At 48.3% G+C, this 17,952-nt stretch overlaps 2 protein-coding genes across 6 annotated transcripts in view; one reads left to right on the forward strand and one right to left on the reverse strand.

The window, feature by feature from the left end:
* Positions 1 to 17,952, reverse strand: part of LOC135918024 (uncharacterized) — a 474,504-nt gene that overhangs the window by 336,074 nt on the left and 120,478 nt on the right. The gene's annotated exons all lie outside the window — the stretch shown is intronic.
* Positions 1 to 17,952, forward strand: part of LOC135918026 (uncharacterized) — a 194,978-nt gene that overhangs the window by 126,581 nt on the left and 50,445 nt on the right. For both annotated transcript variants that reach the window (XM_065451698.2, XM_065451697.2), the window contains exons 5-6: positions 3,190 to 3,323; positions 16,242 to 16,342. In XM_065451698.2, the coding sequence (XP_065307770.2) occupies positions 3,190 to 3,323; positions 16,242 to 16,342 (235 nt within the window). The remainder of the gene's footprint in view (positions 1 to 3,189; positions 3,324 to 16,241; positions 16,343 to 17,952) is intronic.

A 17,952-nucleotide genomic window follows, 5' to 3' on the forward strand; every position in this document is an offset into this window, starting at 1 on the left:
GCATAGAAATGCTGACGCATCTAAAGAAGACGTAGTTTCACCTTAAAGGAGAAGCGTAGAGTGCGATACTAAATTAGTAGAGAGCTATACGAAGTAAAAATAGTAATTTTATCGGCAGTATAAACATGGAAACATTAGTTCACTGACTGAATTAACAAGCACAGTGTCAGCGCGCACGAGCAAAAATGAACACATCACACTCGATTAGCGCGGACACTCGCTGTCAAAACGCTGGTGCGAACAAGCGCAGCAGCAGCAGCGAGCGAGGTGACCTTCGTGCAGTCTGTGGCTTCAACGCAAGAGCGGCGAGAACACAGCGCGCACAAAGGTATGAACCGTCTGCAGATGCCTTTCAAAATAGGGCGTGGGGGGCGCGCAGCCGTGCAAAGTATGAACTTGTTGGCGGAGGCGAAACCGCCTTCCCTCTGTCACTTCACTTGTGTAAGCCTGTCCCTCTTTAGTGCCGAAACCCGCCTTTCCGCCAGAAAGCCGGCAAGAAGCCGACAAAAAGCTTCTCATACGGTCCAGCGTTAATTTCATTTGTACAGCGTTTCCTTTTTCCTCTTGCCTTATTTTCACTGCATTCTGTTCTTCGAATGTTAGTTATGGCTTAAATCTTGCATATAATCTATCTATATATTTTATTTTAACCCCAACCTTTATGCATTGTGGCCTTCTATTACTATTGTTTCACACCAATTGTAATTTTTTCGTCACAATTTGATTGCGACAGCAATTAGATGGGCACTGTAGGTGCATTTCTGTCGTCCTGCTAGTAACAGCGCAAAATGTTGACCGGCTTACTAGGGCTGGTTACCCGTCGCACCTTCTTGTGTCCGTTGCGGAAAAAATGAGCAAGAACCTAAAACTCGAGCGTGCCCATGGCGAGCCAGGTAGCGAAAATCAAAAATGAAAGAAAAACGACGGACCGTGGCCCTGCCATACGTGCACAACTTATCTCACCGCCTGAAAAAGATTGGGCGCAAAGCTGGAGTTAATGTAGTGCTTACTGCCCCGAAAAAACTAAAAAGCCTCTGCCGACGCGTCAATGCTGAAGAGCCGATAAACCAGGAAGGGTGCACGATTAATCACCAGAATCGTTTTGTGGAGTGCACAGACGCCGTGGTGTATTCAATACCTCTGAAATGTGGAAAAAGGTATATAGGGCAATCTTCTAGATGCACAAATGAAAGACTAAAGGAACACAAACTTAGCGCCGAGCAGGCTAACAGGAATCTAGGCATACATATCAGGGATTGCGCCTCAAAAGATTGCGCCGCAGAATTTAGACGCTGTAAAGTGCTGAAGAAACACAATGACCAGCTGGTCCGGGAGATAATTGAGGCAGCCGAGATTACCAGACTTCGTGACCAATGCGTTAGCACGCCGTCCTTGTTACTGACAAAAAAGAACTTGAGCTTTTGCACGTGCAACCGCTATCTTGAGTGCATAAAAGAAAAAAAGTGCTTGTTTCACATGATGTGCGATCACGTGACTGCGACACGTGTGGGCAATGTTTATAAGAAGCCGTGTTCCTTTCGGAATAAACGTTGTTGAAAGTCAGCGCTTGTGGTGTCTTCTTGTCTCGTCTCCAGTCTACATTTTGCGCTGTTACTAGCAGGATAGAAAACCAACAAGCCGAAGCTGTTATTCTAGCGAAATACATTTCTGTCGTCGCCGTGACGTTCCGTATAGGGCCCAAGGGCGACAACGTCGTTGCTGCGTGCCGTTTGCTGTAGCGCGATGGACATCGTGCAAGGGTGAACCTACGATGGAGACTCAATCCAGCGCGTGCAAGGGAGAAAAGCGGGGAGGAAGCGGGCCGTCTTTCGTCGCACGCAAGGCACGGATGTTCGACTCCAGCTGCTGCTGCGTATGCAGCGGCCGCGCGACTCTTGAAAGCGATCTGCGATGGGGACAGAGTGCATGTGCCAAGCGCTCATAGCTTCGTGCGCGCTCTGTTTTAAAATGTCAGTTCACGTTGAAGCGAGAGTCAGCGCGAAAGTCAATTCGCTTGCTGCTGCTGCCGCGTTTCCTGACCCCAGTGTTTTGACAGCGAGTTCTCGCGGTAATCGAATGAGATGTGTTCATGTTTGCTTGTGCGCACGTGACACCACGCTTGTTAATTTAGTTAGTAAGCCAATGTTCGCAAGTTTATATGGCTGATAAAACGGTGACCCTTACTTCGTATAGCTGTCTACCAATTTGCTATCGCAATCGATGCGTTCCTTTTCGAGCGAAACTGCGAGTTTAAAAAAAAAGCTATATGCAACTCTGTTACCTCCGAAATTTGTTTATGGCTGTAATACTGTATATACATATATCTATATTTTACTATAACCCCGATTTATATGCATTCTGCTTTTCTCTTATTAACGTTCTTCACCAAGTGTGTTCTTTTCTTCACGTCATGTTGCCCTCCTTACTCAATACTCCACACAATTTATTATGAATAAACAAACAAATAAAAATTCACCGCGCTAGCATAAACTTCGGTCGCCGCCTACCGGCAGCTTCAAAAAGCAGTCATTAAGCCGCGTGTTCCAGAGGAGCGGGCAACATGCGGCAACCCTCCTTAAATTGCGACTTTCGGCACCTAGCTACGGGTCGGCGGCGACACAAGTTGTTGCTAGAGCCGTCGCCGGCGGCAGCTTGCGTCTCCATAAACGAAGGCAAATTTGCATTTCTTTATTTAAAAAAAAAGAATAAAACTAAGCAATGAACTGTGACAAGTGTCACAGTGAACGACGTAGTCCAAAATTCTATCTTTGTGCCAAATTTGAGCAAGAACAGTGCAGGGGTAAGTGTAAAATTTTTTTTCGAACATTCTAAGCGAGATATGCACGTTCCTGTACAATTTTGGCGAGTCTGAATCCGAGTGAGCCCGAATAAGTAGAACTTTAGTGAATGTGAGGCCGAGTGAGCCCGAAGCAATGAATATAATTGGTGAGTGAGTTCGAGTGAGTTCCGTTTATTTTGCCGACCTATGCCAGATGGTGCCACCATTAGTGCTGCTCATGCCTACGTCATCGGTATTCTGACATTCCATATATGGTAATAATATGTTTATGGACTAGCTACAACTCTACACCGTTTAAAAAAAGTACGCCTTGAACTTTACGTTGAATTCGCGTTGTCATGCCTTATGTGGTTCGTTCCTACTTTGCCGCATCCTTTCCGTGTCCGCAGACAAGTTGCTCTGCGCAAGCAACAACAGATGCCCTCCAACGCCGCTGCAGTACAGCCCGAAGGCGCACAAGACGACGGCAATGCCGGCACGTCGGCTGCTGGAGTGAGCAATATCTACAGACAAAGACGCTACTGTGAGTGCACACGCTGCTTTCGCTATATGGTACATTTGCACGAACTTGACGCAGAGTAGTAACTACATCTTTATGTCTGCCGTCTTTGTTGTTGCTGCTGCTCCTGTTCATGTTGTTTTGCCACTTGCTGACTGTTTACTTTTTTTCCAAAGCTTGTGTGATCACGTGTTCCCCCATCGCGAACTAAAAAATACAATCTGCACGTATACCTTACAAGACAGGATCACAGGAAGACAGACAACAACATCAACATTCAGTGATCAACATTAGACAACAAGTGCCGCTTGAGCCAACGTTTCTGTAGAGGTTGTTATCATCGTTATCATCAGTGTCGTGGGGTGGCGTGTCGTACCCTCTGTATTATCTATATATATATATGCTTTATTGGATAGTAAAAAGACATAGTTCATTCCCAGAAGCCACTGCATGTGGGCGTCTCTGAGTTCAATGATTTCCGTAAGCATGGAGGAAGTTGGTGCTGTGCCGTGTTCGAGCAGGCCGGGCCTGCTCGCTACCGAACCGTTATGATCATTGCTGCAAGGTGGCTATGATAATAATGATGATAGCAACCTCAACAGTTTCAACAAGGCAACTTGTCTGGCGCCACCCTGGCCCTAAACAATTCCTCTTGCCAACACGTTGGCTCCAGCGATATACCTAATGCCCCTAAATGAAATAAAGGTAGCTCCATCCTTTGAAGATTGCCGCCGTCCTCCTCCCCTGCGCTTTCCGTCGACGGTCGGCCGTCCTGTCACGTCGTCACGCGCTATTTTCTTGCTTGATTTTACTTCCATCGGCACAGCGGTGCCAATCATTGCGAGTGGCGTACGCTGACGCAATGAGGGGCTTTATGCCGACGCCGCATTTCGCACCTCCTTTGTGTTTTAGTAGCGCAGTTGCGTGTTCGCGGTGCTCTGCCGTCGGATGCACTGCACGTGAAACGGACGGCAAGTGACTCTTCCAGATTCCGTCTGCGAAGCGAGATGCGGCACAGGAGAAGGTCTGCCTTCAAAGAATCAGCCGGGCTGATTTCAACCCACCGCAATGGCCTGGGCTGCGTGAGCTAAGCTAGCTATTCTTCGCTCAACACTAATCTCATATGCTGCCACTTGTATGCGGATTCGTTAGTTTTTCGCTCTCTTAAGTACCGCGTGTTCGCACTGCGTTTATTTGCAACGTGTTTGCCCGACTTCAATCAGGCCGTCTTCAAACGCACGTGCTCTTTGTCGACTCGGTCATATACATTCCATCGTGTTGTCGTTGTTTGGCCTCAGTGTATGCGAACAAAACCTTTTGAGTGTATCGCCGTACGTAACGAAGCGGTGACGGTGCGGCGACCACAAGTTGAAAGCGTTCTACGATGCCCCAAAAGAGTACTGCTGATAGAGGTTCGCGCTTTGTGTTCTCATTAGCGGAGCAGAGAGGCGCGTGGTCCCGTTTCTTGAAAAGCGACCTACGAAAGTGGCCGAGTGCGGCGTTGCTGAGACGCAGCTGAAACGCTGTCTTCTCGCCGCCTCGTTGGCACTGAAACGAGAGAGCAGCACGAATAAGTAGAGCCAACCAAGCGCAGCAACATTCAGACGGCCTCTCTTGATGTGTCGGCAGCTAGTCACGATATTGACACGTGTACTTATCTTTATCGCGCAACCACGTTTCGCCGCTTAACAACTGTAATCGCAGAGCAAGGGACGCGCCTGCATGTATCCGACGTTTCTGGAAAGTTATCGACGCTTCTATCCGCGTGTCTGTTGTCGCCGAACCTTGTGTTATCAGATTTCATCGCGTGACACGAATGGTGTAGAACTTTGTGGAAGACACGCGGGTCCCATCAGTTAATCTGGAACATTCGACGACTGATCTATAAAAGCCGACGCGCTTGACCGGCTGATCAGATTTTCGACGATCGCCGAGCGTGTTCGCCGCTTTCGTTGTGCTATAAGTGTAGCCTGTTTTGTGGGCACAGGTTCGCCCAATAAAAGCTAGTTTTGTATTCCACCGTACTGCTTCTTTCTTCACCGTCACTACCACGTGACAATATACTGTAAAAAAATTCCGATCAAAACACGGCCTCCAAAGCGCGAGCGACACGTAGCGACAGCGTTTCATTCGGACAGCGTCTCCTAGTTAGGCTCCACGTAGGGGGAGCCAACGTCGGCGCAGGAGGAGAGAGGAGATGGCGCTACCTTTATTTTATTTAGGGGCATTAGATATCCCTTGTTCGACCCATGTTGCCCACAATCTACACGAATGGACGTTCAGAACCACGTCGCTCGACTCCTTGCGTTACCTCCGGCTTTACTGCGTAGTTGTAAGCGTCTTCGAATATTACTTTAAATTGTTACTCGCGATTGCGAGTTGCGAGTAGTTTAGCTTCTGCAATGGTTCTTGAATTAGCCACTTTTTAAGTGACTCTCGTGCCTCACATGTACCTCCGAAATACGTAACCACTCAAAATTTTACGTCCGACATCAAGTTGTCTGTATCATTCTATCTGAAGGTTCTTGCGTGTCATGTCTAATTACAAAACAACCTTCGCACATGTACGTATTACGAGCAACTCATAAATCAACTCATAATGTCAAATCCATAATCGGTCGCAGAGCTGTCCTGTGTCTCTGTCACGTCCCTGTCTTTTTGAATAGCGCTATAGGCATTGCCATTATGAGTAAACCGTACCAACTAGCCCAATATAATCAGCCTTGTTGAACTTCATGCGTCAAGGACAGCGAAGCTGCATAAGGAAATTCTTAGATCCTTCCAATGTGCACAGTGCTCCTTTTGGGCTGTTACAAGCGAAGGCCTTGACGCTAATTTCACAGGCCTCCTGGGAGGTGCCAGTAATGATGGGCTGAGGCCCCTAGAGTAGCAGCAACTGGGATGCCCGGCAGAACGTATATTCGGGTAAAAACACATAAGAGGTATTCGAACATGTTGATGCACTCGTGTGCCCACGGTTCATGTTAGTTTTATCAACGTGAACATATCGAAGACATTTCAACTCTTGTCCTCTCTGCTTAAGGGCTCCGGGAACGTGGAAATGTTCAGCTTAAGAAGCGCTAAACTGATTTGAATTAGGTTGCATCTACAAGAGAATGTTAATAACTGTTGGGAGCAGACTTATTTATGCCTTTAGATATTTTTTTTCAGAAAAACGAAATTTCGGTAATCATCATCAAGTAGAAACGTAGAGCGGACAAATGAGGCTGAATTGTGTTAAGAGTACTTGCTCAAACATATAATGCGGATAAAGTGACGTATTGTACATTGCTTTGAAACAAAAGCATTTGTGGATCGGACTTCAATCGTGCAGGCAAAAACAAAAGTATTTAACAGAATCTTTAATGTGGGGCATTTCATTTGCTTTAAACGTTATAGTATGTGCCGTTTACAAAACATAAATCTCTATTTTTGCCCATAATTATCCCGTAGCAAATTCAGCGCGTTCATTTAGCGATTTTAGGCATTTCGAAAGCCTGTACGTAAAGAACTAACGGAACGCGAATGGTCACGACACTTGAATTTTGTCTTGAAAATATTAACATATTTCAAATAGGTTCATCGGTGGCGATGTCAGCGCAGTTGTGCGTTTGATAAATCATAGTATCTATACAAGGGCACAGCAAGAGAGATAGTTGAGGTGATCAATAGTGTCGGAACATGGCATGAAGCCAACGTTTCGACAAGACAACTTGGTCTTGTCGAAGACAAGTCCTTTTGTGTTAATGTTAGATCCAGGCTGTTCGCCTAGCGTTGATATTAGACAGTTTTAGTTACACGTACGTAGAGGCTTTGCGTACTGTTACGACTTTGCACCGCTGCACCACTATTACGACTTCGTGGTCCCGTAGCGCTCGTCACCCGTTTCGTGACAGAGCGTTGGTAGCGAAGACTCCGAGCCAGGCGTCGATGAAAATAACGAAAGGGAATTTATACATTCTATACAGGTCATTGTACAGGACAAGATCGGATCGGCACTGGGGCCGAGAGCTCACACAAACGCGACTGTTCCCGCACGGCGACGTCCGGCGAAAACGCGTGACACATCTCACCCCAGTCGAGAGCGGCACTGTGCTCCCGGTGGGTCGGCGGATCCAGTTTTTCAGGCGGCGCGTCGCGGCTTTTATAATACCCGAGGAACCATTGTCACTCAAACGGCCCAATACAAAGTCAGCACTCGGCGGTCGTCCGAGAGGTCCAACCAGCGACCGCGCTGGCCACCCGGTTCAAAGTTCGCGCGCGCGGTGACCTCCATGAAAAGGGAGGTGTGGCGCCGGGCTGTCTGGCACTTGCTGACACGTTTGAACATGATGCCTGCCGATGCTTCTCCGCAGGACACGGCTGCCTGACGGCTCAGCATCTTGACTTGTCAAGGGAGAATTTGGGCGCTCGCAGGATAAATTCTGCATCTTGCAGATTCGGAATCCGGGCTTGTGGTAATGGCACAACAGCATCCCCGCCCTCAGATAAGGCGCCGGGAAGACGAGCTGCCTCCACGTGGCTCGGATGCCAGGCGCGCACGTTCGTCAGGCTCGTCAAAGTTCACGTCCATTGTCGGGACGCCAGGTAACTTCACGTGCCCAGGTCCGACTCGCCAGGACAGGAGCTCTGCTCACCGCGTTGTCGCCAAGGCACTCGACCAGCTCCATTCGGTCATTCCTAAGCCCTTGCTTCTCGCCACTGGTCCCGGTTGGTCGTTCTGCAGCTTGCAAAACCGACCGGCAAAAGGCAACACCCAACACGAACAACTGCCCTCTGTCTCCCGTCAAACACCAGACAAGGCCATAATCCAAATCAACCTAACTACATTGCTATCCCTCTTTTTGCTCCCGCTGCAACAAGAGGCAGGTGTACTTTCTGGTACACAAGGCTCAAACAACCAGTTTTCAAATTAACAACACACCGAAATATCATGAACAATTAATAATCAGCAATAATAACGACAAATAGAATGGTCCCCTTGAAATCGCTTGGACCGAAAACATACTACTGAGGAAGCAAATGAGGTCATTCATTTTTCCCAGCGATATTTTCGCGGAATCCGAAGCTGCTTATATTTGCGACCCTGCTTATCAGTGTAGCGGCGGTACAATAAGCCAGATTCCTTGCCAAATGAAACCCTCTTTTTTTTTCACTCCCCGTTTGACGCTCTTCCTCAGATCGGCTAGTGAACAGTCTTCCTGTTGCTCGCGAATCAAGAGTTTCCCTTTCAACTGCCGCCTGCTTCTGCCGGCTGGCGGAAACCGGAGCGAGTGTGGAGCCCGCGTCGCCTAAACGCGGCGTCGCGTCCAAATCGCGGCTAGCACTGCACGTGTCACTCCCACTCACTTCCAGGACCCGCTCGCCTAGGTCAGCCTCCGAGCTCTGCCTCTCCCGTGCCTGCTCGCCACTTACGTTGCCTTGATCAGTTCGTGTGCCGCACCGCCTTTCGCTCACCGACGCAAAGTCAAGTTCCCTCGACAGCGGGAGCGCTTTGGATCGCGTGAGTGCCATGTACGCCACGTCGGCAAAGAATGATTTGCCCTGATCCTTCAACAGCTGCTCCGAGTTATTTGAGAAGAAGTAGGAAAAGTGCTCCGGGAGGGCGGCTGACACAGCGGCTTCGGTATTAAGTTTCCCAAACTCTCCTTCAATGATAACCGTTGCGATCGGTAAACAGACACTCTCTTCCTCGGCCACTTGCCGTATCCTAGCACACTCTCCCGTAAAATACCTCGAGGAGACGAAAGATGGGTGAACAACGTCCATAGTTGCTGCAGAGTCCCGAAGTGCACGGCACTTCTTACCGTTTACCTTAATTTCCTGCACATAGGGCTCCAATAGACGTATGTTTTTGTGAGTTTCCTGTATTGTTGCAAAAGCAATTCTCTCTGGGCAGCTTGCAGCGATGTGCCCTTGCTTTTTGCAATTGTAGCAGGTTAACGGTTTCCGTTTTTCAAAAGAACGCGTCCTATCGTTTCGCTGTTTCGGACCATCGTCATCATTCTGAGATGCATTCTGTCCTTCCCTTACAGTTTCTTTGGGAAGGGACTCGTCTTCCCGAAACTCGCGACGCGTGATTTGCTTCCGTTCGTCGGGCTTCCCGGAAAACCCATCTCTTCTATCAGCTTTTTCCACGCGCACTGCCTTGCTGTGCAAGCTGCGGCGGGTGTAATACTCTTCCGCTAACTCTGCTGCCTTGTTTAGCTTAACCTCCTTTAGCCTACCTTGCAGCCAGAGCCGGACATCCTCATCAATGCAACGGTAGAACTGCTCCAACGCGATGCATTCGACAATTTTGTCGCGGTCGTCGTAAACCTCTTCGCCTTTCAGCCATTCCTCCAAGTCGGCTTTTAGACGAAACGCGAAGTCTACATTTGACTCCTTGCCCTTTTTTGCATACCGGAACCTCTGCCGGAAAGCTTCGGGCGACAATTTGTACTTCCGCAGTAGCGCTTCCTTCACATCACTGTAGCTCTCAAACGCCTCTTTCGATAAACAAGTTATTACGTCTGATGCCTCCCCAGGAAGCAAGGCTAACAGATTCTGTGCCCAGAGGGATCGCTCAATGCTATTCCGTTCGCACACGTGCTCAAATTTCACGAGGTATTTGGCCATATCCTCTCCGATGACAAAGGGTGGAAGTTCATCGCGTATTCTTGGAACATTAGAAGTGGGACTAGGCGCCGGCGAGTTATTTCGGGTCTCCAACTCTTTCATTTTAAGCTCGGGCTCGCGACGTTCCCTCTCTCTCCTCTCCTCCCTTTCCTCCTCGCAACGCTCCTTCTCGCTCTTTTCCTCCTCGCGACGTTCCTTTTCTTTCCTTTCCTCCCTTTCCCGACGTTCATTGATATCCGCCCAGGCCTCCGGCTTCCTGAGCCGTTACGTCCCCAGTCCTCATGACCTCAAGGATCGCATTCTTTCTTTTGGTTGAGCCCAACTCAATGCCCAACTCCTCACAAATTCGGAGAAGTTCCTTGACCGTGTACTTTTCCATCGTTCACACTGTCCTCCTGCTGTTTACCCTTTTTGAATATACCTGCCGTACGCTACTATAATGCTACTAGCACGGTGTAAGAATAGGATAGGTGGCTGAACGAAGGCCGTCCCGGCGGAAAAAAGTCGTGCATGTATCGCTTTGCCCTCGGCAGATGGCGCCACAGACACAAGGGCCTTGGTTTTGAACCAGAGAAGCAGGACGAGAGTCATTGCGGATGTGAAAAGCGTCAATAAAACGTTCGAATTCGCTTCTTACGGTAAACTAGATGCGTATGTTATTCGAGCTTGAGACGGAAACTTGTTTGCGATGAACGAAGCATACGTTTCACGACATTAAGCGTTCTCCGGGAGCTATGTAGTGCACGCGCTCATCCATGCCGGTATAGGAGCATGGCACAATGAGTCCAGCGCAACGGTAGTTGGCAATACTGATCAGGCTCCTTGACGCTGCAGCGAACTTTGTGAAATATTAGTGGCTACGATACATGACCCAACCACAGACCTTACCATGATGAAATGCCAAAACGTCCGCACGAAAACTAGTTTTACGTGTACTGTAACCTATATAAGCTCGCAGTTAAATTGTAATGGACTGCAAAACAACTTTCCAATGTGGCTATTCGAAGGCCGCATTTTTTAATAACTGAAGTTGAATGTTCTGGTAGAGGTTGTTGTGATGTTAGTGTGCAGGATGGCCTAGCCTTGGTTTGACGGCATTTCCTCCGCGTGAGTCAATCATATGGACGACTGTCATCTAAAAACCACGGACGCAAAAGCAGTAAAGTTTTGAGCAGATTGACATTTATTTGACATGTACAGAGAACATGCCATAAACTGAATTATTCGTACAAGCGTTAATGTTCCATAAACAAACCGGACACTGGCACACATGTCGCGCACACGGGTAAGTTCATGACGCCCATCATTTAATTCAGCACATTAAACGTAGAGTTTTCACCTACTGAAGCTTCGACAGCTTTCGCAGCTCCTTCGACTTATTTTTTGCCTCAGATTTCTGTTGTTTGCAGAACTGCCTCATTCTCATGGCTACATAACTGTGTAGCACGCCAGCCATAACTTCTTCTTTATGGTCGGCACAGGAGAACTGAAACTTGTACTTATCAAGCATGTTTTCCAATGTTAATTCATAGGCATTTCTGAGAGCCGCATGCTTGTGGAATTCCATCTCCGTTGCATGAAGCAACTGAAAAAGACTTCGCTTTGGGTGCAAAAGACCTCCCCTGGTTTTACACAGAACAAGGCTGCTTTCCGGCTGATGATGAAGTGCGCTTTCTTCCAATAACCCTTCACGGCATTTTGCACACGTTGTGCTTTTCAAGTACTTGCGGCATATAAAACCAGCTAAATAATAAATTATGCAATCTGCAGCTGCCGGTGCTTCATGCAAGTTGTCGAACACATGGTCAACTTCCTCTTCAGCAGCAACTAGGCCATCTAGCTTCTCTTTGAGTTGCTTAAGGTGTCCTTCTGACTTGACACTGTCGTCAAAAGCAAGTTTCAAATCTTTGAGCGTGAGTACAGGTGCACCTTGCCGAGATTCATTTTCAACTTGACAGTTTCCAAATTTAGGGGGTTTAATCAAACTGTAAACTGATAACATGTTGTAAAGCTGCAGAAATGTGGGCATAGATGGGTGGTCATTTTGGCCACCAGCCTGTCGGATAATGCCAAAAAAGCGTTCCAACACGTCTTGGTTAAGTTTTCCTGTTAAAACATATCTGAAACCGCACTCCTTTAGCAGGTATCTTGATAGTTCCAGTGCGGACAAAATAGTCACACGAAGGCCCTCAGCGGTTTGCTCGGTTAGGAAACTTGCTCTTGAGATTTTTCCTGATACGACTTCTTTTTCCCATTTATTTAACCAATGCAACGATGAGGCCAGGACCCTCAAATCTCGGCTGCCAACAGTGATGCTTTCCTTTGGATGGTTTCGGTTAAGAGCATCAAAAAGATCATTAAACCTTAGTGTGAATTCTACTGTTGCCTTGACATTTTCGAGCCCTTTTGTGCCTCTCTTCGAGTAGAATTCCAAGCCTTTCGATACACTCAAGCTGAACAATTGAGTGGCCAACTTCACCCGCATTTTTTCGGTCGTTGAAGGGTTGATGTGGGACAGAGTCAATTTGGGGCAAACACGCAAATTTCCCGGCTGTTTAGAATCCTCCATAAACAGCCTGTCAAAATGTGCCCAGTGAACACGATCGCCATTTACGCACAACACTTTCTGTGAAAGCAAACGGTTCCGAACGCATTTCAAAAGATGGGGTGCGTCAGAAAACACATATACGTTGCGTTTTTCATCAACGGGGTGGATGAAGTAGTTCCGGGTATGTTGCAATGCTCCAGTGACGCCGAATTCCTTCCACATCGCACGGTTCGTACTTGCGCCATCACAGACGACTGCGTCGACTAAGGCTCCCGCATCTTCAAGCAAAAATATTGCTTTTAAGACGAGCTGAGCGAGTACAGCTCCCTTTGTGGGGCCCTTGCTTGCAAACACAGCTATCGGCTGAGAGTACTTGTCGCCAAATGACCGAAAGGTAAATACAAGCCCGTGGTCAGCAAGGTCGTCGGGGGCCTCTGAAGAGTCTCCATAATCAGTGAAGCCACTGTATGTCATCGTCTTCGAATGAACTCGAATTTCCTTTCGGACGCGCATTTCGTCGAAAACAAGTATCCCGTGGCGTTAAAAATCGTCTTTAGTGGTCATCTTCTTCTTAAAGGCCGTGAAAAACCTCTTGTCAAAGCCACACCTGACTCTTATCATGCTCAGGTACTTGCGCACCGTCGTAACGCAAGGAAGGGGGAGCACCTCATTATCTCGCAGGAACGAGTATGCAGATGGGCTGCGTATGTGCAACAGCAAGCACATCAGAAGCCAATCCTCTGTGTACCGTCTGCTTTTTTTGTTCGTGAACCTCGCTGCTGCTACGCACTCCTTTACCACAGTCAGCTGAGCACTAGGGAGATCTATTCTGCGTAGTTTCTCACCCAGTTCTTCTTCTGACATTTTTTGCATGTGGATACGAGCTTCTGCAAGCTCCGCCGACATTTTTTTAAAGCGGTTGAGCAGACGATTTTTCGACCTTTTCAGAGCATAATTTGCCCGACGCAGTGCTGCAACTTTGTCCTTGCTCTGGTATGAAGTCAACGGACGCGTACCTGAAGGCCTAAGCCTGCGCTTTCTTTCTTCTGTTCTTTTCTGGTGCATTCGCAGGACGTTTGAAAGGCCAGAACATTTGTGACATACTAATAAGTTCGAGTCACTAGGGTCAAGAACAATAGAGCATCTCTTGTGCCGCCATCTCTGGTTGTTGTCCAGATATGCGCATTTTGTTTCAGCGTGCGGGTACTCCAGAGTGCTCGGTCCACCACTGCACAGTTTTGTCTTATCAACGTGCTCTAAGAAAGCCTTAACGTCATCCATAGTTGTTAAAGTACCTTCAAAGTGCACATCTGCCATTGAAACTGACCTGCCCATCACGGTTATGTTTGCCAGCATATCTTCATGAATTTCAACAATTTTAGTGGTTACGAACGAAGATGCGGTGCTCACTGGCGATAGGCCTGCATCTGACAGTAAACGGCTTACAGGTACTTTGGTGCGCTCCAGTTGGGAGAAGACGACGCTTTTTACTTCTCCAAAGTCGAGCAGGTGGTATCCCCATGATTTTGACGGAAGAAACGACCGTGGTAAATCGCCGAACAAGCTTGCGAACGCAGATTCCAGGGATGAGCTAGGTCCAGCAGATTGAGGCATATTATCACATGTCTGCTCTTCAAACGCATCCATGTCGTGCTCCGGTGCACTCGGCAACGCTTGAAACGAGCTCCCATTAACGCCACCACTGTCACTGCTACACGAGGCTTCTTGCTCGTTACAATCTTTTGATGAAGCGCATTTTCTTTTCGACTGCGACCACGGTTGTCTTTCCGCCGGGCGCTTCCTTGTTTTCACTGTTTTAGATAGGTAAGCCGGGCAGTCGGGAAATCTTGTGGGAACAGCATCGCTCGCCAGCGATGCCTTTCGCGGAGCACTCACCAAGACGTGTCCTTTGTAGTGCGCTGTCCAGGTCTTGGACACAAGGTGAGGCTCGAAGTGCTTTTCGCAGACGTGATCATTCGGCTGAAGGACTCGATCCTTCCTTGGGATAGCTCGACGCCAAAGGTTCAAGCGTTCTTCGTCTTTCGGTGGAGAAAAGAGAGACAGTTTCTCCGTACAGCCTTTGTAACCCGTTCTGCAGCGGGGAACAAAACATTTCTTGCCCATCACACTCACATGTGCACGCCTGACACCAGAAAAAGAAATGCCGAGCCGCGTTGGGATAGGAGCGAGCGGCGCTAACATAACCAATGTAGGCCCCTAACAATGTCGCGCCACCTGTCGGAGAGTGAACAAAACATGCACCAGTGTTGGGCACTGCCGCTCCATGTTTAGCGGCCGCCGTTCGCACACCTATCCTATTCTTACACCGTGGCTACTAGTAAGACATCTGCAAGTATTTCACACCCCTCAGCATCCCCTGGTTTTCAAAACACTCTTACTAGGCTTGAAACACACAAGGTTATCACAATGCAACACCAAATCCTTCCCTAAGCTACTATAACCTGTGTCAGAGAAAGTCTGGTGTTTGAGGTAAACTTCACGCACTCACCGCGCCGAGGTAGCTGATGCCGGTCAATCCCGTAGCTGCCATCCACTGTTACGACATCCCACCGCTGCCACCACTGTTACGACTGTGCACCGCTGCACCACTATTACGACTTTGTGGTCCCGTAGCGCTCGTCACCCGTTTCGTGACAGAGCGTTGGTAGCGAAGACTCCGAGCCAGGCGTCGATGAGAATAACGAAAGGGATTTTATACATTATATACAGGTCATTGTACAGGACAAGATCGGATCGGCACTGGGGCCGAGAGCTCACACAAACGCGACTGTTCCCGCACGGCGACGTCCGGCGAAAACGCGTGACACATCTCACCCCAGTCGAGAGCGGCACTGTGCTCCCGGTGGGTCGGCGGATCCGGTTTTTCAGGCGGCGCGTCGCGGCTTTTATAATCCCCGAGGAACCATTGTCACTCAAACGGCCCAATACAAAGTCAGCACTCGGCGGTCGTCCGAGAGGTCCAACCAGCGACCGCGCTGGCCACCCGGTTCAAAGTTCGCGCGCGCGGTGACCTCCATGAAAAGGGAGGTGCGGCGCCGGGCTGTCTGGCACTTGCTGACACGTTTGAACATGTTGCCTGCCGATGCTTCTCCGCAGGACACGGCTGCCTGACGGCTCAGCATCTCGACTTGTCAAGGGAGAATTTGGGCGCTCGCAGGATAAATTCTGCATCTTGCAGATTCGGAATCCGGGCTTGTGGCAATGGCACAACAGTACGTAGAGCGTCTACGTGTGAGCAGTGCGCATGCGTAGAACGTAGCGGGCGCGCGCGCGTCTCACGGATGTACGTGAGATTCAATTCTTTGCGTGCGTTTTTTGCGCATGTAGACAGCTTCGCGCGGGAGTTCCGCAAGATCACGAACAAGCGATAGCGGTCCGCGCGCGCGCAGACGGCTCGTATCGAAACACGGCGACAGGATTGAATTGGCTACCGCCGTGTTCACATTTCCCGATAGATGGGGCTACGGGGTCCCTCTTGGCGTGCGTCGCGTACGTGTAGCTAAAAGCGTTTCAGATGGCGTGCACGTAAGGTACGCAGGCTTTTCACGTTTGCGTACGTGACGCCTCTACGTACGTGTAACTAAAACTGTCTATTGTTCATACTAAGTCGTACGTCACTGCCATCCGTGCAGCAAAAAGCGCGTCTTATTTCGTGTTATACGTCCATCCTTGCGAAGCTTGTCGAGATCAATTTCTCATTGTGCCTTCTCTTTTTTGTTTTTTAGCGTCATGTTTCCTACGCTTTCTTTTTCTAGTTCCGCACTACGTAGAAAGTCCTAAGCCCCATGCGACAAACGAGGCTCTGGCAGCGCCGACCGCGTCCTGTGCTACAGGAATGGAGCCAGTCGAAGCCAAGGTAAGAGGACACTGTGGTAATCGTCAATTTCTTGCATGCTCGCTATCTGTTCTGCCGCGAAAGAAGGTAGCAGAACACGTCACCAGAGGCCGGTGATTGCTTGACACGGCTCTGCTAACCTTGCGGGTTTGTGGCAACGGGGTAATAAGGACGTGCAAACCTAGTGGCTCACCAGAGCCCAGAACAAATAACGGTTCGCAGAGATCTCCACTTCTTATTTCTCCAATCAGGTACACGGGAAACGTGAGGACGGCCCCTATTAATCAACTGACGGACCCATTTGCATGAAAGTTGTTTCGTTTAAATCCAGTTCAGCTCTATGTTTTGAGAAAGCAGAATTTGAATTTATCTCCTTATATTAAATAAAAATGAGTTCAGTACAAAAGTCCCAGAAGCCAAACATTGTGCCTTTAAAGCTTTGTTTCTATCTGAGGAAGAGATATATCGAAATGTTATAAAGTAACTTAGTTATCACAGGGTGAACTTGTTCCTTCACTTTAACATTTTTGCTCATCATTCACAAACGCTGCTTTTGCAATGCTGGCGTAATCGAATAGGTCTACCTGCAGACAAACTTAATTAAGGCGTCAAGTTTTACCGCACGCTCGAGCATTCGTCGTTTATCCTTAGCACGGCTGCCTGTTGGGCTAGTTGGTTGTGAACACTGCGCTGAGCGGTAAAGGCAACCTTGCCATTACCACGTTTGCCTATATATTTTTTTTAAGTTGGAAAAAATCTTGCATAGGTAAGGTACAGTAAATATCTTGCGGTCACCTACGGCGACCGCGATGTCTGCACGCTTACAAGAAAAAAATTATAAAGGGCTGAGCCATTGAAATTTTAACGGGATTCCCCGCTTCTCAGAGACCAGTAGACTGACGTAGGAAGCTTTCCATCATTCAATGGCTACATGACTACCTATGCGCATGAAACATAGGCTAATGATGCCCCTTTTGACAAGCTTGGAAAAGGACGAAAGTTAAAACTCGGAGGCTGTTTGTTCTCGCGTGACGTGTACTGTCAGCATAACTGGTCAGGATTAAATGTAAAAACAATGTCAAGGTACCATAGCGCGCCCTCTGCGGAAGGTAGTTCATGGGTTCGGGCGAGAGGCTTCACACAATATTTGAATGTGTCTAAAGTTAAGAGCATAGGACTTCTTAGATTCATTGTGGCACTTAATAATAACCATGTAGTGCTCAATGTATCTAAAGGTTCACCTTGCTGTCATCTATGCGCTTAAAATAAAGCTCTCATGTTTAGCGAAAAGCCTTTCCAGCCTCCTGCAAGTTAGATAAACTATGTATAATCATAATAAACCCTGCCGCTAACTTGGCTGTGGCAAACGTCACAGAACGCGCTTTGTTAACTGCAGATATCGTGCAGTGTACGAAATTTCATGTGGAATAGTCTACATATAGGCCAGACTGGACGTTGTCTAGACGACAGATTATGATAACACAGCAACCATGGCTGTGCATTGCAACACGTCTGGTTTAGAGCCGTTGTTTTAGAAATAATCTGTCGCGTACGCATGCATGTGTCTACTCAAACACTGGGCTGATTATTGAAGCAGCGAAAATAGCGAGCTTAAATGACACGTGCATGAA

This window comes from Dermacentor albipictus, chromosome 7 (genome assembly GCF_038994185.2).
Source record: "Dermacentor albipictus isolate Rhodes 1998 colony chromosome 7, USDA_Dalb.pri_finalv2, whole genome shotgun sequence".
Classification (NCBI taxonomy): Eukaryota; Metazoa; Arthropoda; class Arachnida; order Ixodida; family Ixodidae; genus Dermacentor; species Dermacentor albipictus.